This window comes from Semicossyphus pulcher, unplaced genomic scaffold, assembly GCF_022749685.1.
Source record: "Semicossyphus pulcher isolate SPU_LCO1_2020_fin unplaced genomic scaffold, fSemPul1.0.p SCAF_10, whole genome shotgun sequence".
Lineage (NCBI taxonomy): Eukaryota > Metazoa > Chordata > Actinopteri > Labriformes > Labridae > Semicossyphus > Semicossyphus pulcher.
Window position 1 is genome coordinate 4,623,475 of NW_027211604.1, and position 23,526 is coordinate 4,647,000.

General features: G+C 38.2%; 2 protein-coding genes and 1 non-coding gene across 3 annotated transcripts; all 3 read left to right on the forward strand.

Annotated features, from left to right (window-relative positions):
- Window positions 1-1,452: 1,452 nt before the first annotated feature.
- Window positions 1,453-8,782, forward strand: LOC138603344 (5-hydroxytryptamine receptor 3B-like). Its single transcript, XM_069675061.1, has 9 exons — window positions 1,453-1,486; window positions 2,742-2,905; window positions 3,273-3,317; window positions 3,466-3,575; window positions 4,148-4,317; window positions 6,138-6,295; window positions 7,135-7,345; window positions 8,158-8,367; window positions 8,517-8,782. The coding sequence occupies exons 1-9, from the start codon at window positions 1,453-1,455 to the stop codon at window positions 8,780-8,782; spliced, it is 1,368 nt and encodes a 455-aa protein (XP_069531162.1).
- On the forward strand, window positions 5,277-5,348 carry trnaw-cca (transfer RNA tryptophan (anticodon CCA)). The gene has a single exon. It is a non-coding gene; the product is annotated as a tRNA-Trp (tRNA).
- A 4,122-nt stretch (window positions 8,783-12,904) lies between the features above and the next one.
- Window positions 12,905-19,001, forward strand: LOC138602474 (5-hydroxytryptamine receptor 3A-like). The gene is made up of 9 exons (XM_069673948.1): window positions 12,905-12,974; window positions 14,103-14,266; window positions 14,711-14,755; window positions 15,037-15,146; window positions 15,249-15,418; window positions 15,727-15,887; window positions 17,648-17,858; window positions 18,166-18,402; window positions 18,691-19,001. Exons 1-9 carry the CDS (start codon window positions 12,905-12,907, stop codon window positions 18,999-19,001), a joined length of 1,479 nt encoding a protein of 492 aa, XP_069530049.1.
- The last annotated feature ends 4,525 nt before the right edge of the window (window positions 19,002-23,526 follow it).

Below are 23,526 nucleotides of genomic sequence, written 5' to 3' on the forward strand. Positions count from 1 at the left end.
CAGCTGCGCGCGCTCACCTGTCAAGTCACGCGCGTGCGCTAGAACTATAACGCGCGCCCCCTTACAGCGTGACAGGACAGTTATTAATGTCGGCTAATAAAATACTCCCAGCGTCTGACAGATTAAAACTGCTTGATCCTTTACCCGAATGAATTTGCAGTATGTCTCTAAAACGGAGAAAGTAAAGAGAAAAATAAAGGATTTATTTTGAAATGAAGTGATTCGTGTTTGTACTCTATCTAATATCAAATACTTGTATTTCCAGCATACAAAAATGTCGTTATTTTCAACTAATTTTGCAGGTAAACTGGGCCTATTTGTGATAAGTAAAACATGGAATTAATCAAAAATAGTTTCATTAAACAACAATTTAAAAAAATCAAATAGATTCAAATATTTAAAAAGCTTAATTATTCATGTTTTTCATAAATGTGACTATGTTTTTTTGTATTGTATCTACAGATAAATGTTCAAAGGCTGATGGTTGCTGCTGACTTAACTTTAAGTGCTCAGTTTTAAGAAAGACTCAAGACAAGATTCTCACACTGTGTTACATAAATTTGTTTTTATTATTGATGTGTGTACAATGAAGTCAAAGAGAAAATACAACATTAATGCACAAATAGATTCCTACTTCTTGTTTTTGGCATTTTAAGACTGTTTTGTCTTCAAGGTACACTGGTATTATGACATTACTTATTTGTTTTTACATGTATCTTTTTTTTTCTACTGTATTTTGTACTTTTTTAGGGGTGTTTGCATATATATTTATAGGAAGAATATATCTGTATCTGTTGTAAGCCTCATTTTGGATCTCTTTAACTGTAATATAACTTTATTAGACTGAGTTATATAATTGACTGAGTGAAATATTCAAATTCAAGATGCAAGATGTTTTTGTTTTTACTGCACCATTATACCAGATGGAAATTGTACAGTCTGTAAAGCCCTCTAGGCAAAATGTGTGAATTGGGGAATATAAAAATGACCTGATCTAATAAGTGATCTCAAAATGTGCAACTGACTTTAATTGAACTTCATAAATGAACAATAAATGATTTTCAATTTAAAATTGACAGCAACAAATGCATATAATAACATGCTATATTTAGCCTTTTTACCTTGGATAAAAAACACCTTTATATTAACAGATACCTAAGTATTCATGTTGCTCTGTAATGTATCAATAGACTCACTAATTGAACCTTCAGGGAGTTTCCTCTCCAGCCTGCTTCATTATTATATGTATCACTTTACCCGGGCAGTGGAAAATCAATATCAGTGCAACCAAAATGTCTGCGCTCCCCTTTTCATTGTTGTTCCACTACACCGAGTACAGCTCCCCTTGATTTTTTTTTTATGAACCTCTGGATATTTACCTGTTAACAGAGCAGATGTTTTGATGTGACACCTGGATAACTTCTGGAATCTGGAAGGTTGATTTTTAGCTTGATGTCTCTCATTTGGTTGATGCTGTTGTTCTCAGGTAAGATGCCCTTTTTGTATATAAAGTATTTATCTAAGAGTTGAATCGTACCTGCAGCATATTGTTCCAATGATTTCTGCTTTATGCATCAAAATTTAGCTTTGTAAAGTTTATAGATATTTCAAACATTGATATTTGCATGCTGTCCTTCTTTTAGGTGATGAAGGCTTATTCATGCAGTCATGTATGATTTTGTGCTTCCTGCTTTACAGTTGGTTTTATTGTATGACATTTTATTGTTGAGTATGTTTTGCACTGTCTCTCGTGTATTTGTTATTGATTTTATGTATTTTAAAGGCCCATATAGGGACGAGCATTGCAAATTAGATAAGGCTATAAATGCTGTAGTGTGTGGCATCGGTTTACTTGCTTCAAATCTGCCCCTTAAAATAAAGATAAAATAAATATGTCAGCCACCACCACTGTTTTTTCCAAACTGCAATGACAAATTTCATGTAGTAAATGAACAATTACCCTTTGATGCATTGAAAAGGAAAAAGCAGAGTTATTTAAGGCAGTGGGGTCCTAGGACCCCTGGGGGCCTGCGAAACCATAGCCTGGGGGTCTGCAAAATAATTAGGATGAATTTCTAATTATAATTATATTGTACTGTATCATTAAAAACTGCATGTCAACAGATGAGGATTATGTGCGCCAATGAAACAAGCATATTGCGTCCATTACTGAAACACTTTTTACACAACTCAATCATTTAGCAGGGGTGGTAACTAGATGAAAAGGCTGAGGGGTAAAAATTAATTTAACTACTTCTCCCACTCTCCAGACTTTTCATATTTCCAAACTTATTTTATGACATATTCATTTTGAAGTATTGCATTACAAGAGCTGTAGGAAAAAGGCTGAATTTCTTCAATCGTGCATCTTTGCCTAAGGGTAGTATTTGCCTCAGAGAAAAAGAGTGAGTGCATAAAATGATGTTGCCTTTAAGTACCCTGCAGGTTCAGTGGACAGGGCATATTAAACATGGCAGTTTCATTTTAATTTTCCCAAAACCCCAAAAAACAAGCCGTGTTCTGGTCCTGCAAAACTAAGCGCCTTGTTTTCTGGGACTATGTAATTTATGTAATTCAATTAAACAAGTTAAACATAATATGCAAGACTAAATCTGAAAAAATAAAGGTATGGCATCTTTGAAATAGGATCCCTCTACATGTCCTGGTCCAATTTCCTCCTTAAGTTGCTTAAAATTTTAGTGAACCTGAAGACCTACCTGTTTTTAATCGTTGCTTTTTAGCTCATCTGGCTGAATGTGTGCCAGAGAAGCCAAAGAGATCCGCTCTGAACCAGCTGACCCGGACCCTCCTCAGGAAATACGACTGTGGAGTTCGACCTGTTCACAACTGGACCAGCCTGACCACCATCTACTTAGACCTCATACTGCAGTCTGTCCTGGATGTGGTGGGTAAAGAATGAAAAGTGTCTGAAATGAGATCTGATATCACTAAACTTATATCAAGAGTAAAATAATTTTAATTTTTTAATTTAATTAGAATACAAAAAGACTTAAACCCTTTTTTGTGTCACCTTAGGTTCCCATGTTTGTTATTGTATTTTGTGCATTTAAACATTTGTTTTGTTTTAATAGTTTTGTTAGTAGTCTTTATTAAGAGTTAAGAGTTATCTCCATCAAGTGCTATGAGCTTATTAAAAATCTCTGGGTGTAATGGGAATAAAGTCAATTTAGTTAAAACCACTCCACATAGTAGCCTTAATATTAAGGAAAGGATTTATTAAAAAGCACAGTAACAAATGTTCATTTTTGCAGGATGGAAAGACCCAGAGCATGACTACAAGTATTTGGTACAGACAAGTAGGTGGCCTCTCATTTACTCAGTGTTTCCTTCTTTTTCTTGTTTTATACAGAAAATAAAACAACAATATTCTATAAATGTATATCTTTATAATAAAAAATAATCATCTACCTTATATTGAGCTGAAACTTCCCTCTACTTTCCCAGACCTGGACGGATGAGTTCCTGGTTTGGGATCCCGAGGAGTTTGATGGTATCACTGAGATCTCTCTGTCCTCTGATGCCATCTGGATACCCGATGTCATCGTTAGTGAATTGTAAGAAATTACTAAACATTTTTTATAATACACCAACTCTGTTAGGTTTATGAAAATAAATTTACAACATAAAAAGCCTAAGATGAATGCAACAAACGTACAAAAGTTACCAGTATTTGTTCAGCAACAAACATTATATTCTGACTCTGAGACCAAAGGTTATCTTCCAATACAAATCATATTTTAAGTTTAAAATTGGGGCTGTCATTAGGGTCTAAAAAATATAACAAAATTAAAACAGCACTGAAAAATATACAGCTCAAATGTTGTGTAACGTAGTCTACATGATTTATAGTACATCATGGTTTAAATGATCCATGATGTCCCCCTTTTTAAATCTTTGCTGCTCAGTTGGGATTAGTGTTGTAATTTAAACAATGTGACAGCCGAAGTCTTATTAAATCTACATGAATGTAAATGTCATCTCCATGGAGACAAACTGTAATAAACATGGCCAAATTACCTACTTATAATAGTTCTAAAGGTCATCATAAAGGTGAGCCTGACCCGTCTCATATTCTGCACTGTCCACTTCTCACCTTTCCTCCTCTCTCCTTCTTATGTGTTCCAAGTGTGGATGCAGGGAAGTCCCCTTCGATCCCTTACGTGTACGTCAACTCTTCTGGCTCTGTGAAGAACTACCGGCCCATGCAGGTGGTGCTGGCCTGCAGCCTGGAGATGTACGCCTTTCCATTTGACAAGCAGAACTGCAGCCTCACCTTCCGCAGCTGGCTTCACTCAGGTCTGATTCCTATCTGTAACAGAGTGGTGTGTTACAGAGTTATCAGTAAGATTACGTTACAAGTACCTGATCCTAGAACCTCTGAAGCTTGGCAAACCACTCTTAACTTAAGTTCATCGTGGCAGCTTTTAGTCCTGATTGGGGAAAAGGCGCTAAATTTTACAATGAGACAAATAGGCGCAGCAAGCACATTAAGACTCCCAAATGTACCTGGGTGATGGACACATGAGATCTCACAAATCCTTTTAACACAGTAAGATCAATGCTGGTTAACCCCAAAGATCGGAAGCCCCCCTGTAGAGAAAGACTATGATGGTATACGATACCATATAACACAGCTGTAGTGAACCCTACATTAGTAAAACAAGGGACAAGGTCAGGAGATCATCTTAGAACTGAGATTACAATAAGGCCTGTTTTCATAATGGATAAACCAGTACATAAGTTCCCATATTAAGTAAATCTTTTTCTATTATATGTCGCAAATGGTGAAAAATGGCAATCCCATTTTTCTTCAGCCCAACATGACCTCTCCCAGGTTTCATATTCCAACAGCCAGGACCGTGCCGAGGCATTTTTAGGGGCAGGGGCTCAAGCAAAACAAGGGCACTTGCCCCACCAACATGCACTTACTCCAACCCTGATGCTGTTACACCGTCACCATCCATAATCACATATCATGTTGATAACATGGAAACTGTTTATATTCTACTGAACCACATTATTCCACGTAGAAACCACAGTCTTTTTTTTTAATGAAGGGCACTTTTTGGACACTTTTTTATGGGGCATAAGAGCTAGGGCTCAAGCCCCCCTTGGGTCCTATCTGTGCACGTGCCTACCAACTAGATATCTTACCTCGCAGCTGTGTTGTCTGCTCACTGATCGACACACCTAGCCTGGATTTCAAAAAAGGATCCTCTTAGTTCACCTAAGATTTCTGAGCTGAATGCTCAACAGACCTCGTGGCGCAACGGTAGCGCGTCTGACTCCAGATCAGAAGGTTGCGTGTTCAAATCACGTCGGGGTCAGCTGTTTTGGGGTTGACGGTAGCTCAGTCTGTTGGGACTTGGCTTGGGAACCGGAGGGTTGCCGGTTTAAGTCGCAGTACGGACCAAGCATGGAAATTGGGACTGGTAACTGGAGAGGTGCCGTGTCATTTCCTGAGCACTGTTGAGGTTCCCCTGAGCAAGGCACCCACACTGCTCAGGGCGCATGTCCATGTGCAGCCCCCTCACTCTGACTTCTCTCCATTGATATATAATATATATAATGCATAGAGTCCTGTTTGTGCATGTTTGTATTTCAGGCCTATGTTTGTAATAATTACAGAGTGAAAACTTTGAACTTGGCCTCAGGGATTAATAAAGTATATCGAACAGGCGCAGACCAAAAATAACAGACCGTAAAATATGAACTAACCAATATTGGTTCAACAGTTAGCTATGGTTTAGCTACTCTACACAGAGTTCTTATCAAACTAACCTGATATCAGATGAACACACGTGATTGGCCTGACCTGAATCTGGTCGGATGGAATTCTGTCTGAAGGGAGCAGGACCAGACGCATCTGCAAGAGCAAATATAAAACATGAGCTCACAGATTCTTCCGGGGTTGCGGGCTCAGACACACCAGCAGGAACACTAAGATAGACAGGCACTTTAAACTGTATAATTGTTTGCGTGTCTGAAGTAGCTCTAAGGAATCGAAAACGCACTCTTTGAGTTTGTGCCTACCCTGCAGACAAAAGTAATACCCATTAAATACATTCTTTTCAGCAACCATCCCTTTCTATCCACCATTATCTCTCCGTCTGCAGTGAAGGAGATAGACCTGGCTCTGTTGCGGAGCGCCGAGGCCATCGCCAATGATCAGAAGCAGTTCATGAATGACGGAGAATGGGAACTATTGTCAGTCCCCTCCCGCTACTGGCAAATCCACCAAGACGACACCGACTATGCCCAAATCCAGTTCAATGTATGTCTCAATCGTGCACATTCACCACATTTATCAAAGATGAAATGATTTAAATAAGAAGTTCATATTGTCATAATATCGCTGGTGTCTAATGGTGTTGTATATGTAACAGCTCTGTAACAAATGAGCAGTAACTGCACGGTGATGGCTGTGATTGCTCATCGATAGCAAGCTTTAAACTGTAGCCCTCTGTGGGTTCGTCCCCCCCCTCACACTGTGCAGCAGGATTGCAAAGTGTTAAGCAATTGGCCGCGACCTTCATGGATCGGGCTAGTGAGCTAATGCCAAATGATGAGACTGAGGCTGTTTCTGGCAAGTAAAGACACAGATAGAGAGGGAGGCTGATAGACAGGGGAGGGTGAGCAACCATAATGAGCCTGTCTCAGTGGCTGCCTGATCAATGGACTTCTTGTTAGTGGTGAGGAAAATGGCTCCATAGCCCATTGCAGGTGGAGAGCAGGGAGGGCCGCTATTTATTCAGCTCAAAGAGAGAAGGCTTTTTGGTAATGGAGCGTTTCATGGCTCACTTGGATATTATTACTCTGTGGCTGTTCTAAAGGTAGCTATCAAATATGGAAAGTGTTTCTGATGGAAGATTCTTAAATATCCAGTCCAGAGAAAATGGATCTATTAAACGACAGCTTAAAACCAACAGGAAGTGCAACAGGAAGTGACAATTGTAAGGTTCAAATAAGGAAAGAAAATGACGCATACAGTGCCTTCTCCGTGGCTCAACAGCACTAAAGAAAACATATTTTAGAACATGTGTTGAAATAAATAACATGTTGCATTGCTCTTGTCAATTCACTCTCAGCTCTCTGTGCTTATCTCTTATTCAGGTGTTGATCCGTCGGCGCCCCCTGCTGTACGTGGTGGGTCTCCTGATCCCCAGCATCTTCCTCATGCTGGTAGATGTCATCAGTTTCTACCTGCCCCTGAACAGCGGTACACGCATTGCCTTTAAGATCAGCATCCTGCTGGGCTACACGGTCTTTAGAGTCAACCTGACAGATGAACTGCCCTCCACTGCAGTTAGAACTCCACTCATAGGTGGAATATCTTAACATTCTTCTTTGTTCTCAAAGTACTTTTTCAGTTTATTTGTTCCTTTTTACAATATGATCCATTTTTCATTCATTCAATCATATTCAAGTGCTTAAGGTGCCCTTTATATACTGTCTCCATTAATCTGCAGAGTCTTCTTTCCTGGTTCCAAGTGTTTGTTCTTTAAGTAGTTGTTTTGTATATTTGTTACTTTTTATAATTCGATTTATTTTGTCTTGGAGCAATTTGGGTTTTTTTTGTTTGTTTTTTACAAAATGGTTTTTGCTGAGGCATCAAATTTGCTACAAGGAAATAAGTAAAGCTTTATTTATAGAGCACTTTTAAAACGCCAGGTTACAAAGTGCTTCCCAAACACAGGAAATGCTATCGGTCTTCACTGAGAAGCCATATTTTATAAGATAATCCTTTAGGAAGTATTTGCCTTGGCCGGGAATCAAACCCAGGACTCCCACATGGCAGGCGAGACTTCTACCTCTAAACCACCAATGCATTATGACTTTCCTTTTAAACAGAAATAAGAAAGACAAAAAAGGGATCAAATTACCATCACTCAGTCTGAAAACAGCCACAGAAGTAAAAATATGGTGGACCTCAAAAGGAAGCTAAGGTGTGAGCTTAAATATTTGCATCAAACTCAGTCATAATCATGAATACTGTAACAGTATCATTCGTTGATTACTAAGAGAAACCTATGTTATCACTTAAGCCTTCCTCTGACTATTCGCCATAATAAAGCTATTGTATATATGCAGCCAGTGTTTGGAAGCTTTTCTGTTTTCTCTGCCTTCTCCATCCAGGTGTGTTCTTCGCGGTGTGCATGGCTATGCTGATGCTCAGCCTGATTAAGTCCATACTGGTGGTGAAGCTGCTCCACCACAGTGAGAAGGAGGTCAAGCAGTTCTCCGTGTCAGCCTGCCTGCTGGACAAGTATGGCTCGGCTGGTCAGGACTTCACCGAGAGCGCTTTGACCTCCATCAAAACCCTCGAATTCATCAACCCGTCTGGAGGTAAGACACAAGCTCAAAGACTGAGACTTTCTATGTTCTTGAAAGGTTTGGTAAAATGAAGCTTGTTGGAAGCTTGGTTTGGATTGCTCTTATTTATTTAGAGGAACTGCATAAATCTACATTAACCAGATTCCTTCATCTTGTCAAAGATTACGAGCTTGAACCCTCACTGGAGGACGACCTGCTGTCCCTGAATGAGATCCAGGATGCTCCGTCTGCGCTGGAGTGGCTTCTCCAGGAGCTGGTGTCGCTCCGAATGGCTTTTTCGGAAGACGACAGTGAGTCTTCGGCTCAGGCCGACTGGCTGGCCCTTTGCTTAAAGCTCGATGTCTTCCTGTTCCGCTTTTACCTCTTTGTGCTGGTCCTGTATACCAGTACTCTGCTGCTGCTCTGGGCCAGTTGGAGCTTCGCCTGATCAACACATTTGAGACATAATATGATTTTTTTTTTATGTTGTAACCAGAAACACCTCTTGCTGAAGGAGTGATAAGGAGTCATATTTACAGTGATTGAGGATGCATACTTTTTGTCTGTGAGATGTTACAATGACAATGAAAAGAATGAAAAGACTGCAGAGTGTTTGTGTTGAAAATATGTGTCTACAACACAAGTGGTCACATATAATTTCCTTTCACAAGTGTTCAAAAATAATCTGAGGATTCTGTACTGTATGCCAATGTTTATAAAGAATATATGTGTCTATCAGTCACTGTCACTTCTGCACTCATCAAAGTAATAAATAAGATGAGTTTATCCAACATAGCGCTGATTCAAGCGGATCATCAGGGCCCACTTGTTCAAAGGTAACTGATCTGATTAAAGCTGTTGGACTGGATCAAATCTTGAAAACGGGTTGTTCAAAAGAAAAAAAGATCAGGTAATGTGATCTTGGTTTTTATCTGGATAAAACCTCCAGTTTGTGTTGTTTAAAACTTGAGTAGGATTGGGATAACAAAAAAAATCTAGATTATCCTGATCCAAGCAGAGGGTCAAGAAGTAGGTCAAACTAAATACATTACTTTTAGATTTTGCTCTTGAAATCCTGAATCGATAGCGAGATTAATTAGACTTAAGGGTTGTGGAAAAATATAAAGGACTTTGTGCCCATAAAATATTTCGCCAAATAGCTGTTTCTATAAAACATAAAATATTTAAATAAAACCAACTGTCAGGATCTTTTATATTGTGTGGGGTTTGGCGCCCCCTGTGGACATTATGTAGTATCAGGGAATCCAGATTTGATGAAGGTTGATCCAATCCAGTTTTCTTTGAAAAACCAGGACAAAAGTAAGATGGAAAACCTGATCCATGAAAAAAGTTCATTTTCAAATCCGGATCATTCTTATCCGTATTAAACCTTTTAAGCAACCGTGGCCAGCTGATTGGCATCAGATCAAGTCATTGGCTTAGTGATGCATCATGTTTGCTACCACATCCCTTCACCAAAACCAAGTTTTTGTATCATTGTGCTAAACTCATGTATGTCTCCATATCTGATACTGTACTATAAGTATAAGCTTAATACTGTAGAGTTTGACTTTCATTACAGCAAATCTGTGTAACCATTTGGAATAAATGCTATAGTCTTTAAGGGAAGTGTCTCTGACTCAAATCACTGAAGTAAATGGTAAATGTGCAGATGGTCACCAACTCTTCTGCTGCTTCCAGTGCAGACATCCCCAAGTTCTACTGACTCCTTGTTCTTGTGCTAAGTTCTGGGAGATCTGTAGCTTTGTGCACGTAGATCACGTGAACAGCTCACGCAAATCATCAAGTCCCCTTCTGCACCAATTACTAACCTCAGACGACTCGCAGTGTGAAGCATCGGGCACGAGAAGACAAGACTTATCCCTTAGGTTTTCTGGACCCCTGACACACAGACATACAGAAACACAGAAAATAAATGAGTGTGTGTGTGTGTGTGTGTGTGTGTGTGTGTGTGTCTGTCATATACTGGACTCATTACACCATCAACATTTAATGTTCGTTTCTGACAACCTGTGGAGATTGCATATCCATAGAACCAGCAGCTAAGGTTCATTCAACACAAGTCACAGGTCAAAAGTGTGGTAGTCAGGTAAACAAACACCTCTTTTACAGTAAAACAAATGAGAGCACCTGAAGCGTCTGTGACAACCCAACATTGCGCAGTAAAACTGTACAGGCAAAACTATGATAAGTACGGTATGATAAGTCTCTTTCCTATAAACTCTGCTCACCTCTAATCTGGTCATGTTTCTGGCCCTGTGCAACTTCTTTTAAGCATTTCACCGTGTTACAACATCTCAGATATCAAGTCGGACAGATACATTCGCTCTTAACAAATACAAATTATTGCCAAATCTCAGAGAATAAAATTCAAGCTGCCTGAAAACAGAACAATCCTTTAAATATTCTGTTTGCATAACCTCCAGATATTGCATTGCCCTTGTTTAACAACATCACAGTTCGACAGAGACATTATTGTAGCGGGGCTGTTATGTTTTCCCGACAGCGAAGATTTACTCAAAGTTTATGTATAATATATCAGCTCTCTGGAGAAATTCCTCAGTGCCGCTGTGATGTTATGATATTGTATTCATACTTTAATCTCCATCCCACTGCCACAAAGAGATCAATAAAACCCATTCAGAGCTCGGCTGCTGTGTCTATATTCCCTGTTGGTTTCCTAACAGTCATGATGAGAATATCAAGAGTGCTTCACAGAAAACCTGCCGCTGGAAAGATCCATATTAATGCAATTTCCACAGTATCTGCAAACCTCGTCTTCCAGTGGATCTGGTTACACGTTGTTATGTAACAGACTGAAGATGGATGTCTAGTCATTCCTTTTATACTGTCTGTATGAGGGAACTAATGGCTGTGTTCAGTTTAAGCTTTGTGTTTTCCCTTTGAAGTGAACATAAATGCCACTTCAAGAGGATTTTACCTGTTCTTTTGAAATAAAATAAAAGCCTTAAAGCTGCTCTGTGAAGACAGTATATGTCATCAAACCATCTACAAACCTGCCTAATCTTATTTCTGAAGCACAAAGCAATCTATGAGCCCTCAGAGGACGCAGTGTTCATGTTCAGGATTTTTGCAGTTTTCATTACAGAACATTGAGACCAAAATAGCTTCGTTTCCTGTGCAGTCCTCAGGTTTTTAAGATTTTAGAGCTAAATACATCTTGGGAGCGATAATGCAAGAGCAATGAAAAACACGTCGGGGAGAGATGAAAACAAAACTCTCGTTTGCTAAGATAAGACAGAGGGCATCCAGTTAGCTCGAGGGATAAGGCACCTGCCCCGTGAATCAAAGGGTACATTTGCAAACTGGTTCGATCCCAAGCTCTGCCAGAATGTCAATCAAACTCTCTGTATGGAGTTTGCATGTTCTCTCCGTGCTAGTGTGGGTTCCCTCTCGGTACTCCAGCTTCCTCACCCACCCCAACATACTTGTTGATGACTCTAAAATTACCCGTATCTTGTGAGTGTTAGCGTGAATGTTTTTCTGTCTCAATGTGTCAGCTCTGTGATTGACTTATTTTTGAAGTTGCATCTGTAGTTATCGATCTTTAATTTGTTTGTTCAGCCATAGTGGATTACTGTTTACTTGCAACACTTGCAGAGACCTGAAAACGCGTCACTAACTGGGCGCCGCTTGTGATTTTTTCCATGAAAGTTGCCACAGACACCCAGTCTGTCATACTGCAAATGCAAAGGCTTTCATCAGAGGGCCATAGGCTCAATCACCACTGTAGTACCACATTCAGTGATAGATAGTGACTTAACAGACTTAAATGAAAATCTTCAAGACTATTACTTTAATGAGCACCTCTTTCTAAAGATGCAAACAAAAAGTGATCCTTTCCTTAACATAACGTATGCATCATTTACTATATCAATACACTCTTGTATGTGGGGGGTTTGTGGAAGTAACCAGTGCCTTGTGAGTGCCAAAGTGGGGTTTTTTTTGCACAAATTTAAAAGACATTTAGCCCTGTTTTGTATTTGTCAGTGAAGTAAATTTTGCATACATGTAAAAGCTCTTTGTACATGTTTTACATCATGCCACACACATTTCCTTTGGCAGCTTTGAACTTCAAAATTTGAGATCTCTACATGCAAATTTTACTACTTTAAACTTTGGACTTTAATTGCTTAAACTTTGCTGTCATTAACTGAGTTGACACTCTTGCCAAACAGTCTCTTAGCCTAATTGTTCTAAATCACTGTAACACATTGACGTTGGCGTACTACTCAATTATATTATAACTCAGACATGACACACGATCCGGTCACTGCTTGAAGTCTCTCAGCTCCGTTTATCTCAGCGAGCAGCAGCTGTATTGAACCAAGAGGAGTGGCGTCAGAGCGAATGGATACACCCTCATGAGCTGAGTGACGCTAACAAGGTTTTGATAGAGGAAGAGAGTGATGTGATGGATAGAGTGAAGGGATATGGAGGATATGGTTGTCAGGCGTCCTGTAGCCTTCAATCAGAGAGGCAGAGAGACTTCTACAGCAGGAGAAGAAAACACAGGTGAACAGGCACCATGAGGCTCTCTTCAGCCTGGACCACGCTCATCTTCCTGCTTATTCAAGGAGCAACAAGAGCATGCACAGGTACAGCAGCTTCTGTTTTACACTCCATTATATGATACAGAATAGTTCACAGTTAATCTAAACACAAGACAGGACTAAGTCTCCTCACTGTTATTTGGATCTTCTGAGATTCATTTTTGTTCTGAGGAAAAGTGACAAAGATCGTATCATTATGTCCGAGACAATTATATAGATTTAGAATACAGTTTTATAAATAATGGCTTAAGTTTTTTTTCTGGTAAAATTAGGAAGCATTTTCTGCTTATTGTGGCAGAAATCTTTACACATATGGTTCCTTTGACAAAATCAATTTGCAAAACAAAAAAAAAGGTATCTAGATATTTGATGTGGCAATAACATATTACAACTTACGAGTTTTGAAAGTGCTGTTTTCAGAGATCATCCAATTTAATGCAGTGTCACAAAAAATAACGTGCCTCAAAAAATGTTAAAATAGAAAACACAACTGCACAAATAAGATTAAAAAATAAATATCTATGTATGATAACTACGTATGTTTTTCTATGTGTGTTTTGTCATTAAAATATTGTTATTTGTTCAGTGTGTAATTTTTTGAATGGCACCAAGCTAGAAGTAATAACTGACATTATTGCTCTAGATAGATTAACTTCAAATACAACACATGTAAGTGTTGAACTATTTTGTTTCTAATGTTTATACTCTAATTTGTAAAGAAATCTTATTAAAATTGAACTGAAATTCCAGGTTATTAAATATATAACAATATTTAATTAAATACATTTCAGCACGTTTATTGAAAGATAATGCTTAAAACACCTAGGCGCTGTTACTAAATATATTTAAATTAATTATGATATACATGATGTAATCTTTATACCTCTGCTTTTTTTTCAATTATCAATTAGATGATTTTTTCTCCTAATTTTAACTTTACTAACCATTTTATTAGCAGAATTTAAAAACACAAGCATTGTAATCAGATATTTGATATTTAAACAATGTGTTCTATTCAGTTACATTGTATTGAAATTACACAGATGCCTCCTTAAATATAAACCTGTATTTAGTGTATTTGAATGTACCTATATCCTGCTGATTTAAATATTGTATGTTTGCCTTCTTTATGTCAGCGTACATAAACAGATGAATATTTTTGTTAATTTTCAGTGAAGAAACCGGGCGGCAGCGCAGGAAGATTTGCCAACGCCACATTAGTGCGGCTGTCTGAGTTTCTGAGTGCGGGGTACAAGAAGGGAGTGAGACCAGTGAAGGACTGGAGGTCGTCCACGATAGTGGCCATCGACCTCATGGTTTACTCCATCCTCAATGTGGTGAGATATTATGCACAAGTCCAGAATGTTACCCACATTGAACCGCTATGCTACCGCAGTTATTTATATCACCTACTGAGTGTTATGACTTCTTTAATGTTGTTGTATTAACTATGTCACCTGAATAATTATCTGCACTACATACAAAAATGTGCGAACCTCAATAAAGCTGTACGTCTTCATTTGATTTGTAACACTTTAAATTAGCCTCATACCTCAGACTGATTTAAGTGCTACGCTGCTATGTCTTTTCAAAAATGAATAGTGTTTAAGTATGTAAACGTGTTATAACTATAAAGGTAGGGACATAATTTAGCATAAGATTACATTTATGATTATTATGTACTGAATATAATTTACAATTACAGACATTACAATTAAAGACATTACAATAACATAAATCTAAAAACACTTTCTCACATGTCTTCTTGTTTTACACAACAGGATGAGAAGAACCAGGTGTTGACTACATATGTGTGGTACAGACAGGTAAAGGTTTGGTTTACTGTATTTTTATACAATCAAATATTTTATATAATATATTTATTAAACCAATTATTATGCTTAAACCACATTAAGGAGAAATTTAGAAAAACATTTAATGCTTTTACAATTTGACAATTTGAGTTGTGTTGTATTTGAGTATTTGTATTCCTGTTAAAAGTCAGTTTATGTCTCTATCTTTAAAATGCTGTGTTTAAAGACACACTGTGCAACCCGAAAAGAAAGCATTATTCTCATTAGGCTTTTTCTCTTCTTTTATATCTTAGTCGTGGACGGATGAATTCCTGGTCTGGAACCCAGAAGACTTTGATGAAGTCAAACAAGTTTCTATACCCACGGCTAATGTGTGGGTGCCTGACATCCTCATCAATGAGTTGTAAGAACCGCTGCTTTTTATAGCTCATTCTATGATTCTACTTCTGCTGCCTCCATCCTGCCTTTGCTCTGAAATAATTGCGTTTTTGTCTCTAACCTACAGTGTAGATGTGGGAAAGTCTCCAGACATACCTTATGTCTACGTGACACATGATGGACTGGTGCGCAACTACAAGCCCATCCAGGTGGTCACGGCGTGCACTCTCAACATCTACAACTTCCCTTTTGATGTCCAGAAATGCAGCCTCACCTTCCAGAGCTGGCTACATACAAGTAAAAGACATTTTCACTTACTTCCCATTTAAACTTTGTTTCAAACATTACCTATACAAGTGTTTCTCACTCCCATTTGTGATATATTTCTTGCAAAAGTTTTAAAAACAATCACTAACATCAGAAAAAAAGCATCCAACTTCTCTTTAAATCTTCTTATAAACACTTGAGGAGAACAACCGTTGTGTCTGTGCATCCCTGAACTCTGTCCTGCTGTGACATGTGCTTAGAGAGCTGAGTGGTGACTGATAGGTAACTTGTTGCTGTGTCTGTTTCACGCTGCTCTCCACATTGTGTTCGATCTGCAGTTGATGACATCAACATCACCCTGATGAGAAGCCCTGAGGAGCTCAGCGAGGACAAGAGTGTCTTCATGAACCAGGGAGAGTGGGAGCTGCTCCACATACTGTCTAACTACAAGATCTTCAGTGTGGACAACGACGACTACTATGCTGAGATGAAGTTTCATGTAAGTATTTGAAATTAAAATAATGTAGGTCAGTGCACCTCCTATAAAAGTGTTTTTTTAGTCAGCCAAAAAAATGAGACTCAGTTACCCACAAAGCACTTAAATTTCATGGCACATGACAGTCAATGCAAATAGTTTATAGTTTAAAATGTGACAAATTGATGAGCAATTGAGCCAACTGAGCTACAGATATGACAATAAATGAAGATCAGGATGTTAGTGACATACATTTTCAGCACTTAATGACCATTAAATATATCTCTGTACATTACAATGATGGAGGCTAATATGTTCTTAACTCAAGATTTAAAACTATTTCCTTTATTCCATAGCTAACCCAATGACTGTATATACAGTCTTTGAGCTGACCCTAGAAAATACGACCCTTTAAAATAAGAGCATACTGTTAAAGTTATTATACCACACCCACTAACAACTATGGCTTGTACACAAACAAATAACTAAGAAATTAAAACTGTCATAATGTCAATGGCAGTTTCATAGCAAGTGTTACTTTGAGACCCATGCCATGACCAATTACTTAGAACACAACAATTCAGCAAGCATATGGTGTACCTTAACCAATGACTGTAGTCTATGCCCTAAACAGAAATAAAAAATATTGCAAGAATGTAATTGCCTGTATAAAATCCTCTTCGGCCAAGTCAAACTGAGTAAAGTAAAGTCCAACTTACATGTCTGTCTCAGTCTTGAGGGGAAAGTAGAGTCAGGCAAAGGAGGCAGCTGAGACTGACATCTTCGTCCGGGGCACCCGAAGGTTTTTCATCCGAGGGCCCTGTGTATCTGTGAATCCAGCGTCAAGTTCACTCTTCACGCGTTCCTTTTTCACTCAAACTAACTTAAAGTAACAACTGCCAGACAACACTTTTAATGCGCTTAGATTATTAGCAGCCGGCAGCTAGCATCGTTACTCCCGCTAGCTAAACTGATATGTAACGTACCCACAGAATTTGACTTGGCAGTTGGCTCAGACACACGCGCACTAACGTCCAGACAGTTTAACCGAAATTCATTTGAAATCGTTGCTTGATGAAGACTAAACCTACTTCTTACTGCCTTCATTGCCTCAGTGCTAATCACAACAGGTAACACTGACATGGCACTGATGATGACCAACTACAGGTGTATTCTGTGTTTTTTTCTTTTTTTCATTTATCCTAAAAAAAATTAGTATTCCCTTTGACTCACACTTTGTAGGTACTTCCATGTACAACTCACTTTATGATGACCGTAATCATGTTAATTCCAACTGTTGACAATAGAGATGCATTTTTATCCATTAAAATTAATTAAAGAATACAATTAAAGAGACAAATCTTTGTGGAGCACCTGCTGGCTCTGGGATGAGAAGCGCTGTCCATGTATTGCCCCTGATTCAATTATAATAATACAAAAAAAAAAACAATCATAAATAATATTATTAAGATTTTTGGGCATTATAAGTCTTTGTGACTCAAGTTGTAGGCCTATTTAGGCTTTCTTTGTGAGACAGAGATGAGAAATTTGATCTTATACCTCTTGTTAGCGTTACGTAGCTTACAGAGAAACCTAAACGAATGCTCAGTGATTTTTCTTTTTACAATAAAACTGTCGATAAAGTACTGTAATACTTGTTTTACAGTCTCTTTTGTGTACTGCCATAAGAAAGACTAGATAGCCAGCAGTTTCCCCCTGTTTCATGCTTAGCGAACGAGTTCTGCCTTTTCTCACAGCAGACTTATTTTGACTGTTTTTCCCAGGTGGTGATCCGGCGGCGGCCATTGTTCTACACTGTGAACCTGCTGCTGCCAAGTATCTTCCTGATGGTGATGGACATTGTGGGTTTCTATCTGCCACCAGACAGCGGAGAGAGGGTTTCCTTCAAGATCACTTTGCTGCTGGGCTACTCTGTCTTCCTCATCATTGTGTCTGACACTCTGCCCGCCACCGCTATAGGAACCCCTCTGATAGGTGACAGGGATTTATTGGGCTAATTCCTATCAGCAGTTTGCATTCAGAGGGTATCGCAAGGAGTGTCAGCTTGTTATTTTGAAATATTTAGCCTGAAAACTCTTATTTCCCTGCACAATCATGCGGAAAAGGTAGACAAACTATAATGTCAAGAGAGGACAAAAAATAAGCAAGCAACAGCAATTTTACTTCATATTTTACACAGTATTTGATGTTGATTGTTAAGTTTGTGTGAATGTGTTTACAAGACATAATACCTGCAGTTGGACCATCATCAACACCTTGTCTCATCTTACCTGCTCTTTAGGTGTGTACTTCGTGGTTTGCATGGCCCTCCTGGTGATCAGCCTCACAGAAACCGTGCTGATTGTGCGGCTGGTGCACAAGCAGGACCTGCAGCCCCCTGTCCCCCACTGGGTGAAATACTTGGTTCTGGAAAGAGCTCCAGTCCTCTTCTGCATCCACAAGAAGCACCGCCTCTGCTCCAGACTGTCCTCTCAGGCCTCTGACCTGGAGCACCACAAGGACATCAACTACGGGACAGGTAAAGTACATGTAAATGCGTCAAGAGTAGCCTGTCATGTTGGTTTTTCTGTCTTGGACCATTAAGGAAAAGTTGTGTTTAGGTTTGATGTGACTAAAATGTAATGCCTTTTAAATCAAAGGGGTTTATCCTCTTGGGATCATAGATGAGTCTTATAGATCTACAGTTTGAGTGGAAGTTTTAGCCCCCTAATGACATTAAAAGAAAGGTCAGTCTCTTTGCTTTAACCTTTGACCTTCTTGAACGGAAATAAAGTATAATGAAGCCTATCTTAATCCCACCTTGCAGCCCAGTGCACCCACCACCACACCTGCGAGATCGGCCGAAGGCTCAGCCAGCACGACAGAGAAGCCGGTCTGCTCGGACTGGGCCTCCCCCCCTCCAGGGACCCCACCCCGCCTGTCATGGACAACATCCTGCAGGAAGTGACAGCGATACGCCACTTCCTGGAGAAGAGGGACAGGTGCCGGGAAGTTGCCAAAGAGTGGCTGCAGGTGGGCTACGTGCTGGACGTGCTGCTCTTCAGGGTTTACCTGGTGGCTGTGGTGGCTTACAGCATCACACTGGGCACGCTGTGGTCAGTGTGGCAGGTGGCCTGAGTCTCACCTCTGTGCAGCTGTGGACACAAGCTCAGTGGGTAGAGCGTGGGATTAAAAAAGGCCAGAGTTAGAGGCTTTAAGCCTCGTGTGGCTCAGTGGATACAGGGAGGCACTCGCATAGTTATGGAACAGGGAATGGCTTCCTTAGTTTGGGCCCGTGTACAGAAGGTTAAGTTACCGACAGGGTTTGCCACTTCATCCCTGCAAACATTATTATTATCATTTTAAGTCAGAGAGCTTTAAAGGTTCATGATGCAAGTGCAATATGAGATGGTGTTAGGGCCAGCCAAAGCAGAAACTGAAATACTGGCATCACGCTTATACTTTTAATTTCTATTCAAAAAATGTATTTTAATTAAGCACTTTAATATCACCAGCTCATCCGCCCATTAGACAAAACAAAGGGATTATTTTACAATACTCAAAGGTAAAAGAAGAACATTAAATATATTAACCTGTTAGAAATGAATCTGTAAAATATTGTTCTTGGTAAAATACATTTAGAAAAAAAGGCCTGTTTTGTGGCTGAGGAGGCCTCAAAACCAATGACAGTAGATCAGGTTGTGTTTGTAAGAATTAAAGTCTTATTGGAAAAGGTTTTGGAGTTAAATTTTAAAACAAATATGTAATATTGCTTTATAATGTGTGCCTTTAAAATCCTACATCGAGCAAACTTGAAAAGAAACCAGATTAATTGTTGTGATAAAGGTTGAGCACTGATGATACAGTAAAAAAATACTACTTTGACAGACAGGCTAATGAGTTAACCATCCAGTGTTTTTGCTATTACTGCCGTGTAAATATGTATAAATAAAAAAAAGGAAATTAAAAAAGTATTTACCGTACTTGGACTAAGTTAAAAAGTGAACTGCATATGACCACGTGCTTTGCTTTTTTAAATGTACCTAAATTAAAGATATTCACATTGTTGAAAAATATGTATATTAATTGATTATTTTTATGTCATGGTAAATCATAAGTCTGTATGTAAAATGGTGGATAGTGTAGAGCTTTAAAAACATATCAGTATAATTAATGTCATGTTATAGAAATTGAAATATTTATCATATCATTGTCATTTTTTAAATGAACTAATAAATTGTGAAATAGTATGAATTGTGCTATTTGAAATAATTTCTTTATTATTAAATATTATTTCATCATTCTTCATTTCACAAACTAACTTGTAGGTAACCCTGTACTTTATTTACTCTGCAGACACAGTGTGTGAAATGGAAACAAATTTACAACAATTAAAGAAATGGTAATAAAACTTGAAATAATATATAAAAAATAGATTATACAGTTAATGTATTCATAAGAATAATTTACAAGTGGTTCATTAATATGTTTTCTTATTCACATGTATTTAATAAACTCTCACAATTTTCATCACGTCAGAAACATGGGTCTTATTTTGTGTTTTTTGTTTTGTCAGTGTTCAGACAACTAATTGATTAAATGTGGAAATTTGTGTTCATTTTAGGCTACAAAAATACAATTTCAACAATAAATTACCTAAGAATTAAGTATCTATGTCCTTGTCTTAAGTCAAAAAAGGTGACCAATTTGAAAATAGGGAATCATAACTTTGTCAAATGTAATTTGTAATATTGCAATAGAGCTGTAAATTGTATTGCATTGGAAATCAAGTTGTTGCCTAATGACCCTCCTGTAATTAAACTGTTCTCCTGAAAGCTGTCAAAACTCTGCTAATGTTTCACTGCTAATATTTGACTGTTTATTTTGTTTCCTAAGGTGTTATGGTAAGGTATATCCACACAGACCCAAACAGCAAATAATATGCTGCTCAAAGTTTACAACAGACCTGTTGATAACACATCTGCCAACACTGTGTTCGTTTAGTTAAGCCCTGCAGTTCACCACAGCAGCCAGAGGAGGGCAGCATGCACCAGTGACAGCATCACTAACAGCAGTGAGGGCACTACACGTTCTCATGCTGCTAGGATAATGTTAGAGAATATTATCATGTTCTTATCAACAAGACTTTTTCCTTTTTTTAAGCTGCACGAAATAAAATAAGTAAAAGCTAAAAATAGAAGAAAATCTGTGTAAAAAAAAATAAATTAAATTACAAAACCGACGAACTTTTGCTCAGATTTGAAGACAAAGAAATCAAATCAGATTTATATTTGTGCAGTTAAAAAAAGAGGGATGATCAGTCGTGCTCTGTATGGAGAGCAGGTCAACAATATCGGCCAGAGGAGTTCTTTTTAAGTATTTATTTAAAGTATTTTTATGACTTTTTTCCCCTGCAGATATACAAACAGCACAGAAATAACAGATTTGACATGTTAAGAAGCTATAGGTCAAATAGATATATGTAAAAGTACACACCCTACACTTCATACACTGTTACAATGACTAAAAGTTTATTAACTTATTGGTGAAATAGTTTTAAATTAACACCAAAAGCTCAAATTGCTTCTTCTGACACCAACATTTCATCAGTCTGTGTCCAATTTAAGATGCTGCTAATTAAGCTGATGTAGAAGTGAGTCACATCAACCAAGTGCTTCTTTTTATGTGAAACATGTTGCCTGGATTTATTTTAATTTATTACTCAGATGGATGTTCGTATTGTATGGAAGCCCCAAGCGGACATGCATCCATACATTATATTTACTCTGTTTTCCTGCGATAATGAGTCATTTCTGGTTGTTTTCTCAAGAACTTATTAGACTTATTATTCTTGTTGTAACAAGAATGTAACAAAGCTGGCTTTTGCGTGATAACGGGATAATTTCCTGCCGATCTATACTGGTCACTGTGATATTACAGAGCAGGATGTGCCATGCTGCCATTGCCCACACTAATGAGGTCAGTTATGCCTGTTTCTATGTTCTGTTTTCTGCCTCTCTGAGGATATGAGTTATGATCATCTGACGTTATGGTGGTGCAGTGTTGTTGTTGTCCACTTAGGGCTTCCGTATTGATCACATCAGAATAAAATATTCAGTATAGAACTGGTTACTCCTTCAATATCTGGTTGTCAATATTGTCACTTCTAAATGGCAGAGTAAGATGATGGGAAACAACTTTAATAATGAGTAATGAAGCTTCAAATTAGAAGACGATCTACATTTTACATCTTCTCATTACAGTATTTAATAATATCCAACAATTGTAAAAAGACTGTGTGGTGGCTTCTATCTATTTTCTCCAAATTTTTCTAATGAATATTTATTTATTTATTCATTTATTTTTACTAACTGATTCAAAAACAGTCTAACATCATATGGCTTCATCGTTGTTAACTGAGCAATACCATTGTTGGTGTTTTTATATGAACCTAACTCCTCAATAGGAACATTCCGGCTTGAGATAGTATGAGACATAAACATGCTTCTCTGATGTCAAAGGCAAACACATTTTTATTCCCAAGCCAGCCTAAGACTTTTAATTTGATTGGTCATTTTAATTTAAAACTTCATATTAAACCCGTAAAACAGGGATTATAAGGATCATAACTTTAGGAGAGGAGGCTGGCAACCTGAAGACTCCTTGATATTTGGGTCAAAGATCAGACCTGATGCTGCAGCACAAAGCCCCTTCACCGTTTATATTACCATCCTGACAAACCATTCACCAACCCCTGCCCCTTCCTTCCTAATACCCCAGAATAAGATCAAAGTCTCACCAAAGCAAGTCCAACAAAACCGCTCACAATGAGACTTTTTTCTCTCATTTCCTGATTTTGTGTTCTGCCTCTTTCTAAAAAAGTAAATAAAACAAACAAACCAAAGAGCTGCAGTCTGTTTTGGTCTAATATTTAGGAGAGAGAGTAAAACTGGACAGGGGAAGAGGAGAGCTGCCTCATTAGTTTAGTCCTGATCTGATCCTGTGTGCTACAGAGAGGAAATGAGGAAATATGTGGTATTATTGGGACGTATTGGAGATGTTTGCTCAATGGACACAGGCACGCTTCTCTTGTCAAGCTTTATTGGGGACGAAATTACAGAGACCAGCGAGCAATGAGAATTTATTATTAGGTGGAATATATTCTAAAAACTTTAAGAGATTTAAAGTGGACTTCTGGGGTTTTGTGCATCTTTTAGTACATGAAATATGAATAAAAAATAAGGTCATTACTTTCAAGCATTTTCAAATTTCTCCGTCAAACATCAAACATCTGCCAAAGCTCTACAGTCATCCTACACACCTTTAAAAGAGTTCATCCTCTGGGGAGCATGTTGAAAACTGGTGGCACTAAAGGAAAGGTCAGGTCACAATACTTATTAAGAATCCTTCACTGGAAACCATCCCTATTTCATACCAAATAAAATGGCAATATTGTGATAGCTTTGGCCAAACCATGAATTGTTTATATAAGTACTTTGCAACAGGAAATACAACTAGAAGGGAAGGCAATTTAAATGTATTAAAAATCACAAAATGTGTGAGGGATAATGTTATTCACAACAATGACCCGCGTGCTATACATTACCCAGCGTATTACACGGCTACTTACTTACTTAAAATCCATAATTTCACACAAAATGCT

Bases quoted from the DNA above. Each gene is read 5' to 3' on its own strand.
- LOC138603344 (XM_069675061.1), top strand. From the start codon at position 1,453: ATGTCTCTCATTTGGTTGATGCTGTTGTTCTCAG. The intron at 2,906-3,272 runs GTGGGTAAAGAA...TCATTTTTGCAG, and splicing joins TGCAGTCTGTCCTGGATGTG to GATGGAAAGACCCAGAGCAT. The intron at 4,318-6,137 runs GTCTGATTCCTA...CTCCGTCTGCAG, and splicing joins CCGCAGCTGGCTTCACTCAG to TGAAGGAGATAGACCTGGCT.
- LOC138602474 (XM_069673948.1), top strand. From the start codon at position 12,905: ATGAGGCTCTCTTCAGCCTGGACCACGCTCATCTTCCTGCTTATTCAA. The intron at 12,975-14,102 runs GTACAGCAGCTT...GTTAATTTTCAG, and splicing joins AGCAACAAGAGCATGCACAG to TGAAGAAACCGGGCGGCAGC. The intron at 15,147-15,248 runs GTAAGAACCGCT...TCTAACCTACAG, and splicing joins GACATCCTCATCAATGAGTT to TGTAGATGTGGGAAAGTCTC.